The sequence below is a fragment of the Nycticebus coucang genome, chromosome 8 (assembly GCF_027406575.1).
Source record: "Nycticebus coucang isolate mNycCou1 chromosome 8, mNycCou1.pri, whole genome shotgun sequence".
Lineage (NCBI taxonomy): Eukaryota > Metazoa > Chordata > Mammalia > Primates > Lorisidae > Nycticebus > Nycticebus coucang.
Window position 1 is genome coordinate 127,085,297 of NC_069787.1, and position 9,082 is coordinate 127,094,378.

The 9,082-nt window shown below is 42.1% G+C and overlaps 1 protein-coding gene across 1 annotated transcript; it reads left to right on the top strand.

Annotated features, from left to right (window-relative positions):
- Positions 1-7,556: 7,556 nt before the first annotated feature.
- ARL14 (ADP ribosylation factor like GTPase 14) lies at positions 7,557-8,619 on the top strand. The gene has a single exon (XM_053599818.1). It carries the CDS (start codon positions 7,622-7,624, stop codon positions 8,198-8,200), a length of 579 nt encoding a protein of 192 aa, XP_053455793.1. The 5' UTR covers positions 7,557-7,621; the 3' UTR covers positions 8,201-8,619.
- Positions 8,620-9,082: the final 463 nt, after the last annotated feature.

Consider the following 9,082-nt stretch of genomic DNA (forward strand, 5'->3'; position numbering starts at 1 on the left):
CTAAGCCTGGAGAATCGGCTTCTAAGCTTCCAAGATGGATCATTTACCTGGTTGGGAAATTAATTCATGGGAGGCCTCAGTTTCTCCCCCCGTTGACTTCTCTACAGGGATGCTGAAGTGTCCTCAGAAAGTGACCCCTGGCATCCCCCAGAGCAAAAGATCCAAGAGAGAACAAAGCAGAAACCACATTTTCTTTATGGCCTGGGCTCAGCAGTCACACCCGGTCATTTCCCTGATCTCCTTTTGGTTACATAGGTCAGTCCCATTCCATGTGAGAGACTTGCCCGTGTGAACACCCAGAGGTGTTTGCTGGGAGCTACTTCGGAAGCTGATTACTCCAGCTGCAGGATTATGCAAAGATTCAAAAACCTTATGAGAGAGTTATTAAAATATTTTAAAACATTATGGAAAGATATTAAATAAACAGATTTATAATGTAATATTCAAGGAGAATATATAGTAGAATAATAAACATGTATATAAGTCCTCAATATTATAAACATGTCAATTCTCCCCAGTTAATCTAGGAATTCAATAGAATTTCAATACAAAAATCTAATAGCTTTTGTTTTAGTGGAACTTGACTAGTTTAAAATTTTCATGAATGAGCAAAGGGCTGAGATGAAGATATTCCTAAAATGGGTTCCTATAATATGGGTTTTATTTTTTATTTTATTTTTTTTTGTCAAGACAGAGTCTCACTTTATTGCCCTCGGTAAAGGGCCGTGGAGTCAGACAGCTCACAGCAACCTCCAACTCCTGGTCTTAGATGATTCTCTTGCCTCAGCTTCCTGAATAGCTGGGACTACAGGCACCCGCCACAACGCCTGGCTATTTTTTTGTTGCAGTTTGGCCGGGGCTGGGTTTGAACCTGCCACCCTCAGGATATGGGGCCGGCGCCCTACTCACTGAGCCACAGGCGCTGCCCTAAATTGGGTTTTATAATACAGATATCAAGAGTGATATTAAGTTAAGACAATTAATACAGCACAATAATGTACAGAATAAACAGAACAGAATGTATACCCCAGACACAGATCCATGCACACAGAGAAATTTGATATTCAACAGAGGTGGCATTGCAGATGAATGGAAAAAGATGCTAAGAAAACTGGTTTTCCGTAGAAAAATTCAAAATCAATTCCAGCTTCATACCATCCACAAAATTCAATACTAGATTTACTGCCTTTTTAAATGTGAAAGGGAAAGTTTAAAAACTCTTAGAAAGAAAATCGGGAAAATACCATTATGAACTCATAGTATAGAAGGATTTCCATAAAGAAAACCATAAAGGAAAGTTAGATGAATTTAAATTTGTTAAAATTAAGAATTTCATTATTTAAATGTACCATAAAGGCATGAAATTACAAGTCATGAATTGAAAGATATTTGAGATATTTATAATAGACAAAAGATTAGTACCTAATAAACAACATGTATACACACGAATTATTATTATTATTATTATTATTTTGAGGCAGAGTCTCACCATGTTGCCCTTGGTAGAGTGCTGTGGTGTCACAGCTCATATCAACCTCTAGCTCTTAAGCTTAGGTGATTCTCTTGTCTCAGCCTCCTGAGTAGCTGGGACTATAGGCGCCCACCGCAATGCTCAGCTATTTTTTTGTTGCAGTTTGGCTGGGGCCGGGTTGGAACCTGCCACCCTCTGTATATGGGGCCGGCGCCCTACTCACTGAGCCACAGGTGCCACCCCCACATTCATTTTTTAATTCAGTACACTAAGTGTTTTCCTGTGCACTACAAACCACTAAAAAGAAGCTGGGTTTTGAAAACCAGAAAGTCAACTGAAATGCAAATAGTGCACTTATTTATTTATTTTTTTTAAGAGACGGAGTCTTACCCTACCACACTTGGTAGAATGTGGTGGCGTCACAGCTCACAGCAACCTCCAACTCCTGGGTTTAGGCGACTCTCTTGCCTCTGCCTCTTGAGTAGCTGGGACTATAGGTACCTACCACAACACCCGGCTATTTTTTTTGTTGCAGTTTGGCCTGGGCGGGTTTGAACCCACCACCCTCAGTATATGGGGCTAGCGCCCTACCCACTGAGCCACAGGTGCCGCCCTAGTGCACTTAATTTTTAAAATCCACTTTTCTCAGACCAAGATGTTTATAACTCCAGATCTCTATTAGCCCTGTTCAGGAGTTAATGATATTTTATTTTATTTACAGAAAATTAGGGGGTACAGATGTTCTGTTTACATACTTTGGTTTTGTACAGATTGAGTCAAAGTGTGGTCTTCACCCAGTGTGTATTGTACCTACATTTGTGAATTTATCCATCCCCTTCCCCAGTTTGATTTTCTTGAGATTTACTTCCATATGTGGACTTACGTGTGAATTGATTAGTTGCAATTTGGTGTTGAGTACATGTTCTTGGTTCTCCATTCTCGTGATGTTTTACTTAGAAAAATGGTTTCCAGTTCCATCCAGGTTGTTGCACGAGATACTAGATCACCATTGTTTTTTTTTAATGGCTGAGAAGTACTGCAGCCACATTTTATTAATCCATTCACATATTGGAGGGCACTTGGATTGTTTCCACATCTTTGCAATGGTGAATTGTGCTGCTATAAATATTCAAGTGCAGATGTCCTTTTTATAAAATAACCTTTTGACTTTGGGCATATACTGAGCAGTGAGATTACTGGGTAAAATGGTAGGTCTGCTTTAAGGTATCTCTTACAACTTTCCACAGAGCCTGCACTAGTTTGCAGTCCCACTGACAGTGTCTAAGTGTTCCTTTCTCTCTGCAGTCAGGCCTGCGTCTGGCGCCTTGGGACTTTAAGATATAAGCCATTCTCACTGGAGTTGAGGTGACATCTCAATTTGGTTTTGGTTTGCAGTTCCCTGTGATTAGAGATGTTGAGCATTTTTTCATGTGTTTGTTGGCCATTAGCCTGTCTTTGTTAGGAAAGTTTCTGTTCATGTCTTTTACCCATTTTGGGGTCTTTTCTCGTTAATTCTAGTTTTTTGTAGATTCTGGTTATCAGTTCTTTATCAGATATATAGCATGTGAATATTTTCTCCCATTCCGTAGAATTTCCCATTTGTCTATTTGCTCTTTTGATTGTGCCCTTGGTTGGGCAGAAGGTTTTTAATTTGATCAGGTCAAATTTATTTATTTTTGTTGTTGCTGTGATTGCTTTGAGGGTCTTCTTCATGAATTCTTTGCCTAGCACAATATCTATAAGACTTTTTCCAATTTTTTCTTCTGGAATTCTTATAGTTCTGCCTTAGATTTAAGTCTTTTATGTCTTAAAAATGGAACCAGACGAGGTTGCCTACTTTTACCACTTTTATTCAACATAGTGCTGAAAGTTCTTGCCAGATCCATCAGGCAAGAGAAGGAAATCAAAGGGGCTCCAAATGGGGAAAGAAGAGATCAAACTATTGCTTTTTGCTGATGATATGATCTTATATTTAGGAAACCCTGAAGATTCAAATAAGAGACTACTGGAGTCAATAAATTCAGCAATGTCTCAGGTTACAAAGTTGTTTTTTTGAGACAGAGTCTTAGTATGTAACCCTCAGTAGAGTGCTGTCATGTCACAGCTCACAGCAACCTCAGATTCTTGGGCTTAAGCGATTCTCTTGCCTCAGCCTCCAGAGTAGCTGGGACTACAGGTGCCCACCACAATGCCCAGCTATTTTTTTGTTGTAGTTGTTATTGTTGTTTAGCAGGCCCAGGCTGGGTTTGAATGTGCCACCCCCGGTGTCTGTGGCTGGCAGCCTAACCACTGATCTACAGGAGCTGAGCCAGGTTACAAAGTTAATGTACTCAAATCTGTAGCTTTAATATATGTCAACAACAGTCAAGCTGAGAATCAAATCAAAGATGCAATACCTTTTGCAGTAGCAATGAAGAAAATAAAACATGTATGCATATACTTAACACAAGAATGGAAAGACCTCTATAGGGAGAATTATGAAACACTGAGCAAAGAAACTACAGAAGATGTAAACAGATGGAAAAATATACCAAGCTCATGGATTGGCAGAATCAACATTATTAAAATGTCTGTACTACCCAAAGTGATTTACAGATTCAATGCAGTCCCCATTAAAATGCCAATGCCAGTTTCTACAGATCTCTTGCCTCAGCCTCCTGAGTAGCTGGGACTACAAACACCCACCATGATGCCCGGCTAGTTTTTCTATTTTTAGTAGAGATAGGTTCTCTTGCTCAGAATGGTCTCCAACTCCTGAGCTCAGGCGACCCACCTGCCTCAGCCTCCCCATAGTGCTGGGATTACAGGCGTGAGCCACAGAGCCCAGGCATGCTATATATTTATCTTTTCTTTAATTTTCTATACCTCTACTTTCTGATTCTTTCAACATTGTCTTACAACCTACAGGTATGTTTTCATCATTTTGAAGTTTTCAAATTTGTTTTTAATTTTCAGGAGTTCTGTTTTTTTTTTTCTGAATGAGGCTTTTAATAGCAACCATTTTTTGCTTTACAGAGCTAATATCTTCTCAAATCTCTACAAAAATATTAAGTAGAACTTAATGAAAATTGAAAGGTTACAGAGCCAAAGATGAAAGATCATTCCAAGGCACGAGACAAAAGGAAGCGGTGGCCTGGTTCGTGCAATTCAAATGGCTTTGTTCCACCTGGGTGCAGGTGGGGAGGCTCTCCAATCTGGCCAGGAAGAAATCCATACGTGGGTAAAGGTGAACAGGAGTTTTAAAGGTCAGGAAGGTGGGGGGTGGGACATTCACTTTCCTAGGTTGGGCATCTGTTATAAGGGTGGGGGTTGGCCCATTTACCTTTCCCAGTTGGGACATCCAGTAAGGTAGGGTAGGGGGTTGACCCATTCACCTTTCTTAGGTGGGACATTCCATGGGAGAGGGTTAATTCTTTTAGGTGGGTCCACACTATCTGGGTGGGGTTTGACCCTATCAAAAATTTTCTTCGGTTCCCAGCACTATCTCTGTTTAAGCTTTCTCTTTTTCTTCCCTTCCCTTCCCTCCCTCCCTTCCAATAGAGTCTTGCTCTGTCACCCAGGCCAGAGTGCAGTGGTGCAAGATGCAGACTGCATCATCATAGCTCACTGCAACCTCAAAATCCTGGGCTCAGTGGGCAGTGCCTGTGGCTCAAGGAGTAGGGCGCTGGCCCCATATACTGGAGGTGGTGGGTTCAAACACAGCCTTGGCCAAAAAACTGCAAAAAAAAAAAAAAAAAAAAAAAGAAAAGAAAAGAAAGAAAGAAAAAATCCTGGGCTCAAGAGATCCTCCTGCCTTAGCCTCTCTTGACTACAGGCAAGAACCACCACACATGGCCTGTTTAAGCTTTCTTAAAATGTTCTTATGTTGGCCGGATGTGGTAACTCACGTCTGTAGTCCTAGCACTCTGGGAGGCCAAGGCAGGTAGATTTCTTCAGCTCAGGGGTTCAGACCAGTCTGAGCAAGAGCAAGCCCCCATCACTACTAAAAATAGAAAAACTAGCCAGGCATTGTGGTGGCGCTTATAGTCCCAGCAACTCTGGAGCCTGAGGCAAGAGGATTGCTCAAGCCCAGGAGTTTGAGGTCCCTGTGAACTATGATGCCACAGCACTCTACACGAGGCAACAGAGTGAGACTCTGTCTAAAAAAAAAATGTTCTTAGCAGAGAGAGGGAAGGAGGGTGAGGGGTGGGGCTTTGGTTTGTGCCACACCTTCTGGGGGCAAGACATGATTGCAAAAGGGACTTTACCTAACAAATGCAATCAGTGTAACCTGGCTTATTGTACCCTCAATGAATCCCCAACAATAAAAAAAAAAAATGTTCTTATGTTTATCTTGGTCTCCTTATTCATAATGAAGTCATGAAGTAGAGAGCCTTCTGTGCACTGAAAAGCTGCCTGAGAAGCAAGGGTTGCCAGCCGCCAGGTTGGCTACAGCTTTATCCAATGTTGAGTTAGGCATGAAGCTGCGGAAACTCCCAACTGTCAAACCGTGGAGGTGCTTTCTTCTGAGTTCATTTAATTTCTTTAGAAAAGACCCTTTCCATTTTTTGCCAGGGGACTAAACATCTACTGACTGAATGGTCACCCAGCAGAGGGGAGAGTGTGTTCCATTCTTTTTTATTTATTTATTTATTTTTATTTTGCAGTTTTATTTCAAGAGCTTGAGTAACTTGCCTGAAATTTCACAGCTAGTAAATAATGGGGCAAGGATTCAAATCAGATCTGTCCGATTCCAAGACCTGTGCTCTTTCTACTAAAGCTGTGTCCCCTCTTAAAATATACATTTCTCTTTTTTTTTTTTTTATTTAGACTTTTGTTACCTCCCTTTGTCCGCTGTCTCCTGCTTCACCTCCCCTCTGCCATCCCTGGTGCTCTTGCCTATCTCTCAGGCCAAGCCTCAGTTTTATCGCAATTCATCAGTTACCACTCACGTCCCCTCTATTATCTTCCAGAATTTTGTTAACATTTCTCACCATCTGCTGGGCTCATGCTGAGATGAGCTCATGCCTGTAATCCCAGCACTTTGAGAGGCCCAGGTGAGAGGACTGCTTGAGTCTAGGAGTTTGAGACCAGCCTGAACAAGAGTGAGACCCCGTCTCTACTAAAAATGTAAAAAAAATTAGTTGGGTGTGGTAGTGCCTGCCTGTAGTCCCAGCTTCTCGGGGGGCTGAGGTAGGAGGATTGGTTGAGCCTAGAAATTTGAGGCTGCAGTGAACTATGATGCCACTGCACTCTAGCCTGGATGACAGAATGAGACCCCATCTCAAAACATACAAACAGATAAACAAAAAAACTCGCCCTCTGATGGAACCTCTTGCTCTTCTTGTTGTACACTGATATGTTCTTTTAATTCTTCTATCATCAATTTGGTGGAGTCTTGGGAAAGAGGAGATAAAAACACGTAATCAATTCGCCATCTTTAATTAGGCAGTCTGCTTTATTTATAAGTGTTTGTGTTACAAACTTCCCCCTGTAAATCTGGTTTTGTGAATATGGTAGTGTAAATTATCTGCTAGGAAGATTAAAGAAGTGATTTTCTATGTGATTATTGGAGTAAGGTTCAGGTAAGCTTGGGCGGTTTAATGTTTCCTACTGAGTAATCTGGAAGAGAGGAGAGTAAGATACTGCAGAGGGAGTGTGAGATAAACTGTCTGCACAGCTTAGGAGCCTGGTTACTTATTTATAGTTGGCATAAGATAAATAGTCAAATACCTGGATAGGTTCTATAAAAAGTTTTGTTAACTTTAGGTTAAAAGTTACATTAAGACAAAAAGTTAAGTTTTTAATCTGCTGCAGACTCTGTTTCTGTGCATGCCTGAGACTTTGATTTGCTCCAGATTTCTAGCACCGGAAAGAGAATAAAACTGTAGCATCACCCAGGCAGGCTCTTCCTAACCCTACTCATTCACAAAGAATTTCCCCTTTGAGCCACCACGACATTGGTGGTTACTCACACCACAGATTCCTAAGGATTGGCTGGACTGCAAATAAAATACTGTTTGCTCATAATCCAGTTGATAAGCTACCATAAAAATACAAGCAGCTTCCTGGTCTCAGAAACAGACATGAAGCGTTTGTTCTTTGCTTTCCTCCTGACATTTTCATGCAAGACCCAGAAAGGACACGTCGTGTCTCTGGCCCAAAGAAAAGATGGGTCTGCTGAGTTCTAAAAGCCCTAAAGCCAAGCAAGCCCAAATTCTTCTTCTGGGACTTGACTCCGCGGGGAAGACTACGCTCCTTTACAAACTAAAGCTTGCTGGAGATATTGTGACCATCCCAACAATTGGTTTCAACGTGGAGACGCTTGAGTTGGGAAGGGGTCTGTCACTCACAGTCTGGGATGTTGGAGGACAGGAGACAATGAGGACTGCCTGGGGCTGTTACTGCGAGAACACGGATGGGCTGCTGTACGTCGTGGACAGTACTGACCGGCAGAGACTGGAGGACTCTCAGAGAGAGTTTGAGCACATTTTAAAGAACGAACACATTAAAAGGGTGCCTGTCATCCTACTGGCCAACAAGCAGGACTTGCCTGGAGCTCTGACCGCCATGGACATCACCAGAAAGTTCAGGGTGAAGAAGCTGTGCAGTGACCGGAGCTGGCACGTGCAGCCCTGCTGTGCCGTCACGGGGGATGGGCTGGCCGAGGGCTTCAGGAAACTAACTGAATCTGTGAAAAGCCACATGAAATCAAGAGGAGACACTTACGCGTTCTTCAAGCAGAACTGAGGCTCTGACAGGTCCAAGCCTCAAAGAGACACTCACGGAGTGAAAAGGATAATTTGTTTTTTTCCGGGGCGAGTGGAAAAAGCAAGTGACTGAGTCGGTAAACTTTTCCTGAGATGTTATTTCACCTAAATTCAATTAAAGAACTTAGAGTGTTATCCAGAAAATAGTTATTTTTAGCCAGGAGCTTTAGCAAACTAAGTGGTAATGATGACTGAAAATGAAAAATGTAAGCGGCTCTGCAAAATTTAACACATTGGATGATTGCAAATTCAGTGGTCATATTTGGGGCCAAATAAGTTATTGCTTTATTAATTCTGCACGACTGCTAAAGCAAAGTTTAAGTAGCCACCTGCTCCGAAAGGAAGAATCCTTTCAGACTGTTTCTAGTTGTTGTAGGTATTGAACTTCTATCATATCCTGCCTGGGTACAGTGAAAAATGAACTTCAAATTACGGAGAGAAAAAGGTTTGATGTTAACATCTTGTAAATCCTTATTCCCTAAATAAATCCGTTCTTCTGGATTCCTGTCAGATTTTGGTATCTACTGCTGGGAACTTTCTCAATGAGTCTTAACCAATGAACTTCAGGCTGTTAATTGCCCAGAGGCTGTGTTCTCCCCTAGAGAGCCGAAATCCTTAACCTAATCCCTAATCCATACCCTGGGCGTCAGGGTAGTACCTTAGGGTTTAGGGCAGGACCTAGGCTTAGGGCCCAGCTCTAGGCTGCTGCCCCAATCCTCTGTCAGTGGGATTCAGTATGACAGGCATTCCTTGGGAACAGCTCACTGTGACCAAACAGGAACCAGACCCAGACTTTGCTGTCAGAGACCTTGCACTTCACAGTGGAAAACAACATCAACGTAGAAGCTGGAGTAGGGCAATG

Bases quoted from the DNA above. Each gene is read 5' to 3' on its own strand.
- ARL14 (XM_053599818.1), top strand. From the start codon at position 7,622: ATGGGTCTGCTGAGTTCTAAAAGCCCTAAAGCCAAGCAAGCCCAAATT.